This window comes from Dermacentor albipictus, chromosome 5, assembly GCF_038994185.2.
Source record: "Dermacentor albipictus isolate Rhodes 1998 colony chromosome 5, USDA_Dalb.pri_finalv2, whole genome shotgun sequence".
NCBI classification, from domain to species: Eukaryota; Metazoa; Arthropoda; class Arachnida; order Ixodida; family Ixodidae; genus Dermacentor; species Dermacentor albipictus.
This window is the reverse complement of record NC_091825.1, coordinates 80,430,721-80,449,910: the sequence shown is the minus strand read 5'-3', so window position 1 is coordinate 80,449,910 and position 19,190 is coordinate 80,430,721. Positions and strand designations below refer to the sequence as shown.

The window sequence follows — 19,190 nt, the reverse complement described above, 5'->3', positions numbered from 1 at the left end:
TGAATCCCTCTCTACTTGAGCGTGCTCCTCGCCTCTTGTCAGCCAATTCGATTGGGAAATCGGCTTGTTGCAGGCAATGCTATTCGCTTTCAAGTCAAATGAAAATACGTGGCCTCCTATAAACGAGGAGCGGGTTTCATTGGGCATTTCAAACAACGCCGCGGTTTACCGCCTGATGCTTGCGACGGTGATTACGTAAAGTTGACGTCACGAGATTGGAATAACAACATACTGGAACAGTTTTGCATTATAGGGCCCCAGTTTTCCTTCCAAAGCAGTCCATGTTTGCTCCTTTATACAGCCCGTATTACTCAAAGTTGAGGAGTATTGAGGAGTTGAGTATTCACTGTGTGGGTAAATCGTGACAGCAGCCGTGTACCTGGGCGCTAGTGTAAGGACAAGGGCGATACAAGCCGCGGTGATCCAGTAGTATCGGTGTCCTGCTGCTAAGAACGAGGCTGCTGGTTCGGCACCCGGCCGTGGTGGCCGCATTATGTGGTTGGAGAGGTGTGCTGAAGCGCTCGCGTACCGAGCACATGGGTGCAAGTTAAATGACTGCAAAGTGGTCCAAATCAGTAAAAATCTGCCCGATACGACGTCTCTCATGACCCCTGCGTTCCTTTGGGACATCACACTTCGTGAATTCAATGAAGCGTGGAGTTTTCTTGCGCTTGCCTGCAGAAGCCGTCATTATCTACGAGTCAAAAAGATTAAGCACTTTCGAAAAGTACATTATAGAGGAAGCTAAATTCCCCTCTACTTGTAAATTACCAACAGCACACCAAAACGTTTCCTCTTGCTGTGACAGGAGCCTTTGTAAGCCAGGAAAGACGCAACGATGAAGGAGGGCAGAGCAGCTTCTTCGACGCCCCTTATAAGTTGCCGCACCAATGCGCCGTAACTCCGTTGGTTTTGATATCGTCCACTCCGGATCAGTTTATTTCCTTTTATGATATATAGCGGTGAACTATCGTAATAAAAATAATAATAATAATAATAATAATAATAATAATCAGCCTGGTTACGCCCACTGCAGGGCAAAGGCTTCTCCTATACTTCTCCAACTACCCCGGTCATGTGCTAATTGTGGCCATGTTGTCCCTGCAAACTTCTTAATCTCATCCACCCACCTAACTTTCTGCCACCCCCTGCTACGCTTCTCTTCCCTTGGAATCCAGTCCGTAACCCTTAATGACCATCGGTTATCTTCCTTCCTCATTACGTGTCCGACCTATGCCCATTTCTTTTTCTTGATTTCAACTAAGATGTCATTAACTCGCGTTTGTTCTCTCACCCAATCTGCTCTTTTCTTATCTCTTAACGGTGAAATATAATATATTGAAAAAGAGGCAAAGGCTAAACTTGGCAAGTTCCTAGAGACATTGTGCCCCAGAGTGTCCTGAATAAAAAAAAGAAAAAAATTAAATATATGATGTCACACTGGCGTACTGACGATCAAGTTCCCGCGCGATTTTTAAGAAATGAAACTCTGATCTTCCTTTTCTCTTCAAAGAAAGCTCTTACCGCGGAATTAACTATGGTATACGGTTGAAAGAATAATCGAAGAGGTTAAGCTGTGTTTGCGTTTCTCATTAGGGACCCTTTTAAATACCTTACCATGCAAAAAAAATGCTTGTCGAATACAGTGTCTAATGAAAGGATGAGGCATTGTTCCACGACAGCACTGCATAGGCACCGCGTGTCATGAAACAGAAAAAAAGAGAGGTATCTGCGCAGTGGACATTCCTTGTTTATAGCACGCTCAGTGACATGTGCATTTAGTGCGTCTTGCTAAATTTCACAGGAGTTAATCGAGTATACAGATTCCACATATGAGGCTCTTAAATTAGCTATAAAAAATCAGGGCTCACTACGGTTGACACCGCAAAGGCACAAAGAATTAAGTAAAAACAAGCACAGGTTGGAACAAGTGAAAGGTTTGTCCACAGAATTCGAAGTTTAACAAGAGCCTGCTAAACAACACAAGCATTAACGCACAGCGTATAGGAATAACCAATATTACTTATGGTGACATCCAACGACTGTGCGGCGCTTATAGACCGCTGCGGATTAGCACTATATATATATATATATATATATATATATATATATATATATATATATATATATATATATATATATATATATATATATATATATATATATATATATATATATATATATATATATATATAGTTCCAGAAAAATTGCCTTACAATCAACCGCAGATAACACGATCAGTGTACTAGTGCACTGAATCTCAGGCAAGAATATGAGTACCAGAGTTTCGGGCAGTAAAACTTTCGAACGACCCAAATCGGGGCTTGTTGTGTCGGCTCTACTTCGCCATTCGTGTATTTCAGCTGCAAGTATGCGGTTTTTTTTTCTTTTTTCTTTCTGAGTGAATTCGCACCAGCTGTAACCCTCCAGTATCTAAAAACGACCCGTCGCATACGATTCACCCTGCCTACGGGTCGCACTTCACATCTTCCCTGTACAGCCTTCCAATCTGAGGCGAGCCAAACGCTCTGTGGCGGCTGCTGGAGTGGCGGCGCCTCCAGCATCGCAGGCTGCTGATGCCAACGCCTTGGGCAACTCGTCGTCGGCGGATTCCGGTGCCTTTCGGGGGTCGTCCGGTGGACGAGCGGCCGATGAAGACCCGCGGGGAGACGCCGGTCATCGCCAGGGCAAGAGCGTGCAGCGCGTGTGTAACATCGAGCTCAGCGTCGACCACACCTTCTACGAGGTGGGCCAGCAGAAACACTCGGCGACTGTCGCATTTTGTGCCGTTACAGACAGATAGATACCGAGCTCGTTGGACTGCTCTTTAAGCTTTTAATTTTCTCAAGCTCAGCATAGAGCGACCCGATGTTCCAGCGCCGTGTCATGCAACTGCCATGCGGAAGCAGCGAGACTAAGCGCATGCGCGCAGAGCGTCCTCCGGTGTCTGAATCCTGGTTCCGAAGGTTGTATGCAAAGCTATACCATTCAGTTCATTATGGCCCCTACGGAAGTCAGTATGAGATGCGACAGATCGAGGCATATACTGTGGGATAGAAGTTGTATAAACAAACACAAAAAGTACTTCAGACAGGCTGTCCGACGTTTCGATGGGTGGACCTATCTTTGTCAGAGGCGGCTTCGTCATCCTTGGCGTGTTAGTTTTAATGGTTTAATAGGATTATGTCTCGTGCTGCTGCTGACGGTGTCGGCTGTCTGTAAAAGAAGAGATTGATGAGAAAATCAGTGTTGTCATTTCGCATTTCTAGGCATCGTGGTTGGAAAGAACGGGTTCGGAAACGAAGGGAACGGGGGCGGAGAAGAGGGGTGAAGTGGAGAGGAGGCGGTAAGATAAGCAAAACAAAAAAAGGGGAGAGAGGGGCCATGAGGCAGTCTGAGATAATTGGTCGCAAAACCACAGCAGTGAGCGGCATGCGTTTTATCCGCCCACCTGTTGCTTGCAACTACTTGTTGTAACCACTGTGTGCGCACTATTGCCACGGAAAACGAGGGTCAAATGCAGTTTGTTCAAAAGCACATGAGCGCATTTCTGTTTGCGGTTAAGCACCGGTGCTATATCGATATGAAGGGAACAGCCAAGCACATGACGCTGGATAGTAGAACACGTCGTGGGCATGCGTCTACCAGGAAGTATGCGCAGTGATTATCCGAGACGCGGCATTGACCGTATCGACTGACGCTCCCGCGAAATTTTTACGGAACCAAAAGAGTTGTTCAAGCCGATTAAAATGTTTGTACATGCATAAAATGTGCCTAATATACCGGCTTTTCTGTATCGCTGTTCTCATGTTTTACATGTAGTTGCGATATGTTAATCGTTGGAACGGCTATCTCGTTTTTCAAGTCGTCATTTGTGTTTCAAATTCGCCTACCGAGCCCCAATTGTTTTCCGAGATCATCATAGTCCAAGAGGGTACCACACAGCGTTGAGGTATCCGAGTTTAAAGAAAGGTGGCAGCATTCATCTCTAACTTATGGGCACAACATAGCATGATCACACTTTCTTCGCAAGCCCCTACGATGGCTTTAAACAGGCTCAAGAACCGGATCGCACAAGCCTCTGGGCATAGCAAGGCGAGCCCCGACACATGTGGCGGCACCTTTCGGCAAGAAAAGAAAGTGGTGCCAGACTTTCACTTCTTTTGACGTGTCGTCACTACACCTAAACTATTTCTAACACCGTGGCTGCGGCTATGCCGGCAAAGAACGTCGATCACTTTATCGATGATGAATTTGGAGGTAGGCGCACGTAATGGGAAGAGCTCCACAAACTTCGTGAACTTGTCGAGCACCACCATGATGTACTTGTGGCGCCGCGGGGTTGTGGGCAGTGGCCCAATAAGGTCCACGCTTAGCTGCTGCATTGGGTGGCACACAACTCGAACTATCAGTAACGCCTCATTGCGTACAACCCTCTATTTGTCGAGAAAGAGTTTGCGCAAAGTTCTCACCACGGTCTATTTTCATAAAAAAGTCTTATGATAGAATTGTTCGTTAAGGAAAATTTCAGCCAGTCCTGGCACCGGACATATTATTAGCGAAGGTGGCCAGCCAATGGCGATAAACACAAATGAATAAAACGTTTTGTAAACTCGGCGCCAGAACTTTCGGGTGGGGAGACTACGGGAACGTAAGATCCAAAGTACGGCCGCGATAACGCTAAGCCTGTTTTGTCGCCTGCTTGCCGCCAGTGAGCAGACAGCTGGCGACGAGGGATTGAGACCAAGGGGGCGCTTGCTCTATATGGGTGTGCAAGAGTAAAATATTTTGCGCCGAATTCACAAAGCCTATCATTCGTAAGTTCTATACATAACAGAAGTATATTGACACGTGAACTCGTTTATCTTTTACGGGTGAGCGCTTTTACCGTCCTCGAAATGTTATCGCTCAGCGCAGGACGCGTCTAAATTTATCGGAAGTTTCTAGAATGCTATCGATGCTTCTATCTGCTGTCTGTTGTCGCCGACACTTGTGTAATCTGATTGCATGTATGCGCCATGCGAACAGCGTAGAACTTTGTGGAAGGCATGGGGGTCTCAGCGATTACTCTGGAACATTCGACGACTGATCCATAAAAGCCGACGCGCTTCACCCGCTGATCAGATTTTCGACGATCGCCGACTGTGTTCGCCGCTCTCGTTGCGCTTTAAGTGTAGTCTGTTTTGTGGGCACAGGTTCGCCCAATAAAAGCTAGTTTCTTCTTTCACAGTATTGCTACTGTGTTCTTTAACGTCACTACCACGTGACAATGTAATGGTCGTTCGGAGACATGACGACGCGATAGCTTGCGTGTGTTCACAAAAGTCCAAGCATCACTCCTTGTTTTATGGGCTGTCAGCTGATCGAAAAGCTGAATAGTGAAAGGGGAGGGGCGCTCCACGTTCTAGGGAATCGACAACATAGAATTCTCTCACCCATGTTTGTACTCCGTATGCAAATTAACACCCAATGGAGCTGAAGAGAAATATATATGCAGGATTTAATTGAAGATGACTAACTTGGGTAGTAAGCGCAACCAAAGACAAGCCCACACAGGAAGGGGATACGAAGAAAAGCGCGACTTCCAGCGTTTGTCTTCGCCCACCCTGCCTGTGTGTTTGGGCTATGGTTCGCCTTTGGATGCGTTAATATTAAAATTCAAGATAAATTCGGGGTTTTACGTGAGAAAACACCCATCTTATTATCAGGGGCGTAGTAATGAGGGACTCAGGGCGTTACGAGCCTCTGGAAACGCTGCCAGTCGAAATTACAACACGAGAAGGGCACCCCATTCCGAAGGTGAACTCCATCAAAATTTTAGGACTTCTAATCAACGCCAAAGGCTGTAATGCAGAAGCTCTAAACAAGCTAAGCGCGCAGGCGAAAAACATGCTAAGACTCATAACTAGAATCGCAAGCAAAAGGGGGGGACTCATGGAGGACAGCCTACTCAGGGTCTTCCAAGCTTTCTTTATCAGTCACATTACTTACACGGCACCGTACCTCAAGTGGAGCAAAATTGAAAAGAACAAACTCGACACACTCATCAGGTCCGGCGTCAAAAGAATACTCGGTATTCCACAATCCGCTAGCACATTAAAACTACTTGAACTCGGAATTCACAATAGCACAGACGAATTAATTGAAGCACAGTTTATTGCACAGATCTCCAGGCTTTCGTCAACTAAGCCGGGAATCAAAATTCTTGATGAAGCTGGTGAACTCCCTATACAGGCACCGCTCAACCGACACCCCCTGTCTAAATTAGCCCGTGAAGGTATAAAGGTCGAGCCCGTGCCGAGGAACATCCACCCAATATATAACGAAGGTCGCAGAAGAGCGCGGGCTAGAGCCATCCTTCGACGAATAGATCCTTACGGGGCAGATGCATTCTTCGTTGACGCCACCAAATATGGCAGCGAAGACAGGTTTGCAATCACGGTCGTTGACGCGCGCGGAACGCTTATCAGCGCCGCATCAATCTACGCCAAACACGCGAACGAGGCGGAGGAAACCGCGATAGCCTTGACTCTTCAAGCCGCAAAAGGCCCGGCGTCCATTTTCTCTGACTCGCGCACGGCGGTCAGGGCTTTCTCGTCCGCTCTAGTTTGTAAACACGCAGCCAACATCGTTAACAGATGCTTTCGTATTAATACGCGAGAAGAAACTGCAGGTCATATCAACATAGCGTGGTTCCCGGCACACATGGACGATGCAACTAACCGAGCGGGTTGCAACCCTAACGAGCGGGCCAACTGCCTGGCGCGTGAATTCACGAACCGCGCCAGAGCTAGCAGTCCGGCTCTCCCGCAGGATTGCCCCTTCAAAGATAAACTTACAACCTTTCACGAAATTACGTCACATTACAGACACAGCAGGAGAAAATTCCCTCCCCCGAGTCCGAAACTGAACAGGGCTCAGGCTGTTACTTTCAGGCTTTTACAGACGAGATCGTACGTCACCCCGAGAGCGCTTAGTTGGATAGACGCGAACTTTCCGCAATCGTGCTCCAAATGCGGTCACGCGTGCTGCTCCTTCGACCACATGCTCTGGCTGTGCCCGTACAACGCGGGCTACGACTTTCATAACGAGTCCAAGTGGGACGCCTTGCTGAAGAGCTCGGATTTCACAAGCCAACTACAGGCCGTCCAGAGGGCCCGCGACGTCGCGGAGAGTCACCATCTCCCTGTCCCGTCGTGGGTGGAGCCACCAACTTGATCGGGGAGCCTTCGGTTGCCCCCTAATCAAGTTCCTCAGGACACTCTAATAAAGTTCTTGTCACTGTCCGGATTAATTTTGACCACCCGAAAACATTTAAGACACGGCCGTTGTTTTCCGTGTCCCCGTTAAATGTCCCCATCCGAACCCCATCGAAATGCGGCCGCTGCGGCCGGAATTTGATCCCGCGACATCGTGCTTAGCAACGCAACACAATATAGCCACTACAGCGAGCGTTGCGCTAATTCCCTTCGTCACCTATGCAATACGAAATAGCGAAACAGCTAGTCGTTCTTAACTGACGAGGATAGTCGACGTAGGCGAAGCTTCTCGTTGTTTGATCATCTTGCCTCCCTCTCGCCTCCCAATCGACACATATTGGAAAAATCAGAGCCTAACAAGACAAAGTACACAAGTGAAGAAACATGATGAAATAGTTGCTACACTGCAACACCTTGGGTTTTTTTTTTTTTTTGCTCGTGCTTTTCGGTTTGATTCCAGCCACTTTCAATACCGAAGAGATTAACCGGCTTGGGGCTCACGCAGGAAGAGTGAGTCGATACACACTCGGTTATGGGTGGCATACCGCGGTCCAATACCGCCTAACTCGACAAACTCGCTGGTTTGTAATATCTCGTGACCAATCACTAAATTCAATATGCCATTGCTGTGAAACCATGAAGCCGCAAACTGAATAGCACGCACATTTGTAACTGCATGGTCGCATGACAGTATATCATTCTTATTTATCCCATTCTGGTGCAAATGACAACCCGCACTGTAATTCCCCGGCCACTGCGATAGATAATTACGCGGGAACCAATCGGAAAGCTATACGTCACCACCCTTTTAAAATGTGCTCTGGCCTCTTCTGCAGTGGCGATGGCTTCTCGAACTTCGAGGCGAGACCGCCGTGCTCTTCGCCACAGGATCCCTGCACTTCTACAGAGTTGTACGGTTTCTTGCCTCTTTCAGATGGTGTCATCGGACATGTACGGCGACGCGGCCAAGATTCACGCGGATATCACGAGCCTTGTGCACACGCATGTCGCCTCTGCCTCGGAAATCTTCGGGAACACAAACTTCAACGGCATCACAGACATCTCGTTTGTCGTCCAACGTTTGCAGGTACTTTCAGTGCGCGCCGTCGGCACTGCCAAATTCTCTTTTGCCGATAAAAGTACCTATTCACCGACCGCAATCAAAATCACGCACGACCAGCGAAGTCTCACTGATACGGGCAGAAAGTCTATTTTTCGGTTCTTGTTCCTTCTGTCCAAGGTGGCCACTGAACAGCGAACCTTTACGCTTCTCAAACATTGGTGATTGCGCCATTAGAGTTGCAACCTACAGTAGACGTACTAGCTCGCGCTCATATTACTCGAATGCCATAAAAGCGTAGATGTGGAAAACAGCAGTCGTGACAGCATCTTACGATGGTTTGTCAAAAATAAATAAGAAAGAAAGCTTCAAAACTCGTGCCAAATAACAGGCCACAATTGCAATTCATGGTTTGAGGCTTTCCACTTACCTACAAGGTAAGCTTACCTACAGGGTGTCGATGCCAATGCCGGCGCCGACACCGATGCAGGAATTTTTGCGACGCAAGACACTTAACGCTCTCGCGGTAAAGAATGGGTCGGTCACTGCGGTACTAGCATTGCGTGATCTCTAGTTGAACCCTGCGTCGCAAGATGTCGCTACCAGCGTTGTTGCTGCCGTACACTTCTCCCGTAACTTGTACTTTAAACATTTGGAGGTCGCTTAAGCTTCACCTTAAAGAGTGGAACATGATGGCATTAAAAGATCCCTGACTGCTTTCCACGCTTCCCGGCAACTGCAGCTTATGTAACCGTCACGTTTACCGGATAATACGCTGGCGGCGAACGCTATGTACGAAAGCTTTCTAGTAGAAACGCGGCCACTTGCGTTGGCCGCGGATGTGCGGAAGCGAGCGCCATCTGTGTGGTGTTGCAAGGAACCGGGCACGCCGCTCTATGAGTGGTAGAAACGCTTAAAAAGTGGTTTGTGTTTGAGTTTCTGCGTAATAGAATTATGTTTTCCCGTATATTCAATCCGACGTTACCATGCCTGTATTTTGTGTGTAAATCGCGTTTTACGCTTTTCTAATTAGAAAAATGAACTAATTAGGAAAATTCAATTAGTTCACCAACGCCTCTGCGCTACACGGAGGGCCTGCGTGATAAGGTATGCGTGGTTCAGAATCATTTTTCTTTCACAAGGTGGTCGTCGCCGGACGCCGGAAGCCGACGCCACATTTTTTTTTTTTCGACACGGGGCTCTTAAGGCTATCACGTTAATGCAATACAGTTTAAAGTTCTGGAAGACTGGAGACATTGATGAAAGCCGTTGCACGGGTAACGCCATGCTGTGCCGTTTTTTTTATAGCGAAGCCTTCTATGTCTCATTGATTCGTCCGTGAGCGCCGAAAACGCACGGCAGGAAAGCCAACTTACACATCCTCGTAGAACACTGCAGCTTACATTCGCAGTACCGCGCCAGCGTCAACTGGCCGGCCGGTCAGTGCCTGATAACGGCCCCAAGCAACGCGCTCAGCTAGAGTAGCGCGTGTGCACAAAGTTCACTGGAAGCGCAAGTCGCGTTTGCTAGGCAGACACCACCCCTGTCGCGATTAACTGAGTTTCTCTGCTTATCGGCGACAGCAAGTGCGCGTGAAGACGTCTTGGAATCGGGGGAAAAAAATGAAAGCCCCTTTCTTAAACAAAGATGGTCGAACGCCGCACTACCTAGACAAACTGTATATATCTGTATTGCATTTACCTGGCCCTTGCGCCATAAAACCCCATACATCATCATGTATTACATTACGTGCGTCACGCAATGCATTCCCGGCCGTCACCATAGGTTGGCCACGGGTGCAATGCACGGTAGAAGAAGCTGCCGCACGCGAACGTATGCGTGAGCGTGATCGTGCCCGTAAGGCCGATCCCTGTATCGGCAACGGCGTGCAGAAGCCACGTGGGCTACGCTTGTGCAGTCGCCAAGCCTGCTCGTCTTGTGATCGTCAGCGTGTACACCAGACCGAGCACGTCTCGTCGTGACGCGGAAACGTTCCTGGCCTAACCTCGTGTGCGGCGACTTTAACATGGATGTGGCGAAAGAACACGGCAAATTGATCGAGAGTTTCATGATAGATCGCAACTCGTTGAAACTGAAGACGCTACGAAGACCCAAGACGCGATACCGTTCCTGTATGGATCTCACGTTTGCAAGCAGGCTGTGTCACGTTACGATGGCAGAGCCTCTGACCGTCTACCAGAGCGATCACAAGGCAATACCGTGCATATGTAGAGTCATCCGGGAAAGTGCGAGTGTGGGCGTGTAATCAACGGCTACATGATCTAAAATAAAGGCTGTGCAACTTAATGAAATGTGCCTTCATTCAACTTCAAGGTTAACAAAACACAATCCTAAACAAGAAATCAAATCACATATGCATAGCATCGGGTCGCTCAGCATTTCTTGGGTTTGTTGCGTGGTCGTTGGTTTTGGACTTTCACTCTCATTAAGTTTGCATTTGAGAAAAGCTTCGCGTTCAACCATCTTGCTTTAAGAAAATGGGTTTGATTTTTTTTCCACTACGACGCCCCGGAAACGTTTTAGAGTTACGTCATTGCTTGCACAGAGACAGAATAGACAAAGCAAAATGCACTGTTCGCTAATGACTGCTGTGGTGGACCCCTTTCCACCAGCATATATGGAGATCATCACCTTTACGATTAGAATTCTATGTGCCATAGCGGATGTCAGAGTCACAAGATGGCGCCACCGGTGCAGCTGCGCACGTCTTTCTATTTAGTGTTCCAGTGCGCCGTAAACATAGTTAATGGAGAGACTAAAAGAAGCGGCGCCGAGAGGATGACGACGCCAAGCCGGCCGAACCATCACGCTTTGACCCTTAACGTTTAACGTTTCTGCCTTTATTTCACGTCTCGGTGCCCCCTTACCACTCCAGCCTTTCCTACGGCGCGCATTGCTCTTCCTTGCGTCACGGGCCATCTCCGGTTGTCGAGCGAGAAAGACTCACCACGCCAACGCACGCGTCCGTGGATCGCCGTCCCACTACTCTCATATTGTGGTTTGTTGTGAAAATTAAGCAACCACGTCTGTCTCTCCCAAGGTGAACTGAATCGCGTGTTTCACAGGCCAGAGAGCACTGTAGCGCACAAAGAGATCACGGCTGTTCTCGGACTGAACGTCGTTTCTGGTTTGCTGCTCCCTCGCCGCAGATCAACGACTCCAGCGCGTGCGAGGGCTCGGTGCGCCGGTCAAACCCTTACTGCGCCGACACACTGGACGCAACGCTCACGCTTGTCGAGCTGTCCAAGACAAACCACAACAATTTCTGCGTCTCGTACCTGTGGACGTACCGCGACTTCCCGGGTGGCACGCTGGGTCTGGCGTACGTTGCGGAGCTCAGCGGTATGTCTCGTGGCACTTGCGCGATATTATATGGGCGGGATTTATATTACCGTGCGAGTATTATATGTACCGTATGCATTACCTATAGTATAGCATAGCGCAAATGTGCAGACTGGCACAGCGCAGCTGGTGACGACGCTGTACTGTGGCTACGGAGATGTGCGTCCTTCTGCGAGTTACCTGCGAGCTCTCTGCGATTTTTCTGAAGCTAATCAATCAGAAATGTAAGAAGTGAGGAGAGCTTTTGCAGCGCTGATCATCATTTGCTTTTAGGTCTGCTTTTGACCCGCTAATACAAACAACGGAAGACTGTGAGGCAAGATAGGCACAACAATAGGAAAACAAAACAACAAAGAGTTTGATTTGTTGGGTTCATTAACGAGCAATGGTGAATTTTACTGCCGTGGGTAGTATTTAACTAGAATTACCTAAGCTACTACTTTTAGTTATGTCCTACTACCTTATTTCTAATCACTTGGGCATCCGTTCCCATATGAATGCTACGTAGGTCGTACTGAAAGTAAGGAGCAGCAGATCTTCAGAAACGATTATGCGGCTTTACGGAAAGCGAAATTTTGTCATTTTATTTTTCAGACTTTCGTTCATTTTTTAACATGCATATTTCAGTGCATAAATTTTACCCCACCAATTAAGAAGCTTGACTATACATCTCTGACAGAACACTGTTCCGGACAGTGGCGTACTGTTGCGCTGCGTTCTTGCCGCTTAGTTCGAGTTGAAGCGAGCACGAAGGACAATTCACTGGCTGCTGCTGCTGCTGCTGCTCTTGCTCGCATCAGCGTTTTGACAATGAGGGCTCGCGGTCGTCGAGTGAGATGTGCTTATGTTTGCTTGTGCACGCGTGACACCATGCTTCTTAATTTTGATAGTAAGTGAATGTTTACAAGTTTATAATGCCGATAAATCTACTATGCTGTCTTCGTATAGCTGTGTAATAACTTACTATAACAATCGATGCTGCGCCTTTCAGGCGAAACTGCAACATTTCTTTATTATTATTATTTCCGGTCACCTATGCTTTCAGTCATCATCTTAAATGCATTGTGCCCTATTTCAAGTATACTCGCCCTTTCGTTTATTGTTGCTCACCTGTCTTCTGTAATTAGTGCATCAACAGTCTCCTTGTTGGCTATACCATTCAGGTTGTGCTTGGGTGACGGCTTTATGGTTGATCTGCAATTAATGCTCGTCTCGTCATGTTTAGAATGTCTGCCTTATCGTCGGACAGTGCTCGAAGTCATGCGGGTCTCCATAAGGGTGTTGAAGCCTTTTATAAATTGCTGCTGAAGCTTGCGGTCTGACGACAAGCTATATCACAGTGCATTGCGAAAAGAGATGAAAATCAATATTTGCACAAAGGATGGCGCCCCGTACCAACCAACACCCATTCTTGTGCCCGTTGCAACTTCGGCAAAACAGAAAAGTGTTCAGAAACCATTTACAATGATTCTAAACTTAAGTGAATAGTTGAAGGCTTCTAGAAGCCTATTTGCTTTCATACAGCAAAGATGCGCTGGAAGGAGTGTAATTGCTGCAGTGAGGATGTCTCTGTACGTTCGGTGCTTCACAGCTTAAGTAGTAGATAGCAGGGCCGTTAACAATGACATTTGTAATTGTATAGGTGCAGTATATAGGTGTAGTATACGTACAGGCCTATTGGTCATATGCGCGTTGTCTCCAGCGGTACCGGCGTGGTAGACGAGTGCCACCCTCCTCTCCCACTGCCAGAGCCCTCTCCCGCAGCCGCTGCAGAGGGAAGCGGCGGCAGGTGAAGATGACTGTCTGTCCCCAGCGCTCCCACACAGCTTCGCCACAAAGCTCTCGCGCTGAAGCACGTACAGTGCGATTGAAAACAGCTATAGCTGGCGTTCGGCAAAGAGCCCGGACTGCAACTCGATTGCTCGAGAGTACGCACGCGTTGCATCAGCGCCTTTGTATCGGCCGTAAAAAAGTTCGACCGCCGACCACCGACCGCCGCGAAAGAGGCCGAAAGGGCAAAACTAAGTAATTAGCGGCCCTTGTACACTGTCTTCGTGGCGTGGCGGTCAACGCTCATACGGTGCTTCTGTGGTTGGCAGGCAACGCGGGTGGCCTGTGCGAGAAGTTCCAGCCGGACGTGGCGCTGCAGTTGACCTCGGACTACTCGGGGCGGGTTAGCCTGAACACGGGCGTCGTCACCTTCGTCAACAAGAACGTGCGCGTCCCCCACCGGGTCTCCGAGGTCACCTTCGCCCACGAACTGGGGCACAACTTCGGCGCCCAGGTACGTGACCGCACCCTGGCACAAAGACAGTAAGACAATACAGATTGCGCCTATACGGTGCAGCGCGTGGTGTGCTGCCCTGGGAACCACTGTCCCATTACACTCTACTTCTGATCCGAAACAGTCCTGCAGCTCTTCACAGCGATCGCAATGACTCGCCAAACTGTACGCATGATCGGCTAACACTGTGCGCGCAGTCGACGCGTGCTGTCTACACAGAGCGTCACCGACGCAGAGTCGTGAAGGATTCTGAATTTTGTTCACGGCCCCTGCTGTGTTCGGGCACACCAAGCTATTGGTTTTGTTGTCCCATATGCGTGTCTAAGTTTAATTGCACTTCAGCTTCAGTGGCTGCTGCTGTTCCTGCTGCTCGATGGGGCTTTGCGGAAGTATTTCAGGCAAAGTGCCCACGGAGACAGCTAAGTAAGATCAAGTGCTTACTTTGCTTCGCTGCGCCCGGCTGAGAGGCGACACCGCTGTACTATCTTTGCATGTTTTAGATGGCATTCTTGCTTTTTTGGTTTATTCTTTAGTGTGTGTTTGCGGCATGCATGTGTGTGTGCGTGTGCGTATTTTGCGCGCCTTTGCGAGCATGTGTGTGTGTTTGTGTGCTCGTGCGCGTGTGCGTATGCGTATGTGTGTGCGCACGTGTGTGCGCGTGTTGGCGCGTGTGTGAGGCGGTTTGTGCGCGCGTTTTGTATGAACCTTGCGGTGCTGAGCATGCGCATGGTCGCGGGTGCGATAACCACCGCGGCGACCGCTTCCCAAGATGATGGTTTCGAACGGAAGGCGTTCGAATAGCAATATTTTCTAATTAAATGAAATACGAATATTAGAGAAAATAGACCGTGCTATGTGGAATACAATATCACATATTTCCGATGTCTAAAAAAATTAAATGAAAACTTACGCGGCGCATATTTGGCAGCAAAAAAAGCTTTTTTTACGTTATTACGTGTACACCGCGATAAAGTGCAATCACATCAGGCGCATGATGACATCGAAAGTAATAAAAAGGGGAAAGGAAGATCCCAAATGCATCTAGTAGAGTGTATAGTGCTCAGTGAAAGACCAAAGGGCAGTACCACAGCGCCGTGCATTGTTTTGAAGAAAACCAAACATGGTGAGATTGGTCAAACAATATTGCATAAACTGCATAAATATTAGTATTACATAAATCTGTAGCAAAAAAGGAAACAGCAAGTATCGTTTTACTCAGTTTTCTGCTCTTCTTGCATAAATAATAGCAGGTTAGGTCACTGATGCTTGCGAAACATGAACAAGGACAGTTTGTGCTAAATATTGCGGCGATATTTCTTATGCAACTGCATCTGACGCAGGTTCTTCCAGTCACTAAGCGCCGATAAAAAATAGTCCAAATCACACATATTGTGCCCGAGGAATAATTTACAGAAATAGAAGAGCGCTGTACTTTGCCTGGAGGCGTCAAACGTCCGTTGTACTATGGCACGCAACAAAAGCAGCTTTCCCGTGCTGTTCATTCCATTGTTACCGCGCGCTGAAAAGGTGACAGCATTCATTAGCGACCGCAGTGTCATTCTAACAAGGAGTCGTGCTGATGGACTTCTTAGTTTTTCCTTCTTTCTTTTTCTCGAGGAAATTGGCTTCTTGTATCCTGACGTGTGCGTTTTATAGTGTACCTGCTAAAGTAGGGAGCTGACCTAACGGGCGAATTGCGAGATTCCGCAGAAACGAATATTCTGCGGTGCCCCTGAAACTACATTTCGATGAAACTACTGGCCCGGCCGACTTCATAACTTTAAGGGTCTGTGCCGATGTGGCCATATTGCTACCCGCACTCACCTATTCGTCTATCCCCACTTTCGCACACAATGCAACTCATGGGTCGTAATGATCTCGTGGGGTGCGGCGAATGAAAAGGAATTATTTCGCGGAATGAGTTGTGCATTGAGCATTCGTTCGCACCCTATATGCTTGAACCGTTTCGTGCCGAACCGGTAATCGTTATCATTCTTTTCTAATTCAGATTCGGTTCGAGCTCAGGCACGTTCTGAGAATGTCGGTTCGGGTTCAGTTTCGGCTAGCATACCGGTTCGGGCACGGCTCTCAGTTCGGGTTCCTTTCGACACCCTGGTCAAAAGTGATTCCGATCTGCCCGCTGCGCCTTCTCTCCTCGCCTATCTGTTGCGCGTTAAACTCCTGGAGTTGTTCGATGCGTAGCCCGATCGGTGGGCTTTAGCTTCCCGGAACTGAGTATGAGCTAGAAGCAAGGCCGCAGCGGTAGTCGTAAATTAACTCGTTTAAGTCCCTATATGGGCTTCTCAGTGTGCATGAAGCTCTCTGAGCGGGCGTTCTCGCATTGCGTCTGCAATAATAAAGCTGCCTAGAAACAATCCCGCCATTCATTGCTGTGGCTCAGCTGGCGTAGCGTACTACTGCTGAGCACAACATGCTGGCTATGCTTACGGTTCCCCACCAGGTTCGCCGCAGTCAAATTAAGGCGGAACGCAATGATGACTTTCTAGATCAGTCTAGGTTCATGTCACTACATTCCTGAGCTATACACAACATTATATTGCGAAAATTGCCTTAGCACACTAGACGCACACTACCTGCTCTGGCCTTGTGATCGGGCCCACGCAAACAAGAATCAAGACTCCGCCAGGCTACAAGAAGCATTACGCAACACGGACCTGGTGGAGCAGCTCTAGGCTGTCCAGCGAGCCCACGATGCGGCCAGGGAGTTACAACTCCCGGTCCCAACGTGGGAGTAGCCCACTCTATGGGGCCTTGCGCCCCGCAGCTTGCAGGACCTTTCAGTAAAGTTATTCCATCCATCCATTCATCTCAGTGTTATCCTTCGTTCCCGCTTTAAGGAGAGAATGCTTGGTCAAATTCTAAGCGAAAGCGTATTGGTCGGGCCAAGGACCACGCATATTTTCGCTCGAAATCGGGGCCGTAAGCAAGGTGCACAGATCCCATAGGTGCGTCGCGACATGACCGATTCCTCCTTTCTTTCTTCAATTATTCTTCGTTGAATTCCCTCATTCCAGCACGACCCTCCCGAGTGCGTAGCGGGCGGCAGCGTGGGCAACTTCCTGATGTTTGCCAGCGCCTCTCACGGCACGATGCCCAACAACCGGCGCTTCTCCGTGTGCAGCATCCGCGCCATCTCGGGCATCCTCGCGCAGATGTTTTCCGACCACGGCCCCCGAGCAAACTGCCTTCAGGGTGAGTTTGTCCACGCCCAGCCTCTCCACCTGGTAGGCAGGCCTGTAGATTCGTTGAGGTGTGCTGCGCATATTCTCTCGCAGAGGCTTTCGGACCTCAACGTCGTCCTTTTTCTTTGTTTGGTGTTCATCAAGCCTGTACACAAATGGAAGAAACACTGCGATGTTATAAATTTGCTGCCGAATGGGCAATATTTCCGTGATTATTTATCGAAAGTGATTACCCACGAATTAACTTATCGATTACCAGGTTAGTACAAGACTGTCTGAAAACACCTCAGTGATGTTGGACGCTAGAGAAAGATATGAATCTTTGACCACAATGTTCACAGATCCGTAAATCAGAACAAAGAACAGATACATCGCACGTCTGTAAATTTGACCTGTTAAGCTCCAAGAAATTCGGTTTATAGTTACAGCGTCTGGAGCGAACAAATGTCATATCTGATTTTACTGCTTACATAAGATTGCTCCAGTAATTAAGAAGGTTCCGCTAAAATTCTGCTGATAATTATCGGTATACGTACGTGTTTCGGAATGACCGATTATAATACATCTATAAGATTTGTTGCAGGGCGAGGTGGGGGAGTGCAAAGGCATACTTAGGTTGAATACTAAGGTTGAATACTTAGTGCTAGAAAAAAATGAAAGACTTAGGAAAGAAGGAGTAGAAGGAAACAGAGCTAGCACACTCTGTGTTTCATTGTGCTAGCTCCATCTTTCCTTAGAGCTCTTTTTCTAATAGCACTAAACGTATTTCTTATAATACATCACCTTGGCCCCTTTTGAATGTCTTGATAGGTGCGTGCAATCGACAGCATTGTGATATCGTTTTCTTTTTTCTTGGTTACCGAGTTGCAAGCTCGCTGCTTTAGATTATTTTTATTTCTTCGAATTTAAAGAAACAATATAAAAAAACAGACGTGGGTTAAATAAAAAATATGCCGCCTGCAACTGGTAGAAATCACCTTTTTTATTTTTAAATTCTGCGAACGTCATGAAGTTTGGTGCAGTGCATGCCGAGAAAAAGCTATTCCTCCTTTTTCATGCATTTGGATAGGCACATTTAGATAGGGGTATGTTCATTCACTCCTGCAATCCTTTGGTTATTAAATGCTGTGAAAGGGTTCTGAACAAGGTTACGCAACTGAGATACAAAAAACAAGTGTGTTGGATTTGCCACCACATTCCAATTTTCTCGAAATCGTACTTTTACGGACGACGTCTTTTCGTAAGCAAAATAAACGGAGAAACTGTTCTCGAACAATTTATTTAGCAGCGCCTTAGTAAACAAACGCTCGGAGAATCAAAGCCGAGCTTTTCAATTCAGCGAAGCAGCACACATAGCAAAATCCCACAATACTGTGATCTTCGTAGTCACACATTTTGGTGGTGGAAGGAAAACCAGGAATAACATGCAACGAGCTTCAGTGCTCAGTATAAATTCTAGTAGTGTGCATTCCGTTGGGTGTTTTAGAGTCGCCTGGAATGCTGTTTCTTGTTCGAGTTGGTGAAAGCGTGCAACAGAAACGCACTCGTCTGGCTAGGCCGGCGCAATCGATTCACAATTGCACAAAACTGAGGCGTTAAGGTGTGAAAGGCCTTGTTCACGTTCGTTGATCGGTACGACCTTAGGTTGCGCTGAAGCGAAATTATGCGAAATTTAGATCCATAATACAGAATTGGGAGTGTAAATAGACAAACGGGAGTCATCAAGAACGAAGTGGGAGAAACAGAGTCAGCAAATTTGATGCAAAGCAAGGAAGCAAAAAAAAGACCATTGAGATTTAGAAGAAGGAAAGAAATTGCAAGCGAAAATCTGTGCGATACCACAAAGTGCAGTGCCTTGCTAATTTAGGCCTGAAGTGCTTGACTTAAGGATAAAAAATAATGGTGCAACTAATTCGCCACAGCATCCGGAAACAACTTAGCTCATTCTAAATGAGCGCGAAAATACTCGCCTAGCGAGACCAGTAGGCATGACATCCACCTTCGAGTAGAGCCGAGATTTA

General features: G+C 47.7%; 1 protein-coding gene across 1 annotated transcript in view; it reads left to right on the top strand.

Moving 5' to 3' along the window:
- LOC135910796 (disintegrin and metalloproteinase domain-containing protein 10-like) overlaps positions 1-19,190 on the top strand; it is a 47,124-nt gene that overhangs the window by 17,237 nt on the left and 10,697 nt on the right. Inside the window, exons 5-9 of the mRNA XM_065442895.2 lie at positions 2,501-2,746; positions 8,194-8,346; positions 11,490-11,682; positions 13,782-13,966; positions 17,002-17,179. Of these exons, the coding sequence (XP_065298967.2) occupies positions 2,501-2,746; positions 8,194-8,346; positions 11,490-11,682; positions 13,782-13,966; positions 17,002-17,179 (955 nt within the window). The remainder of the gene's footprint in view (positions 1-2,500; positions 2,747-8,193; positions 8,347-11,489; positions 11,683-13,781; positions 13,967-17,001; positions 17,180-19,190) is intronic.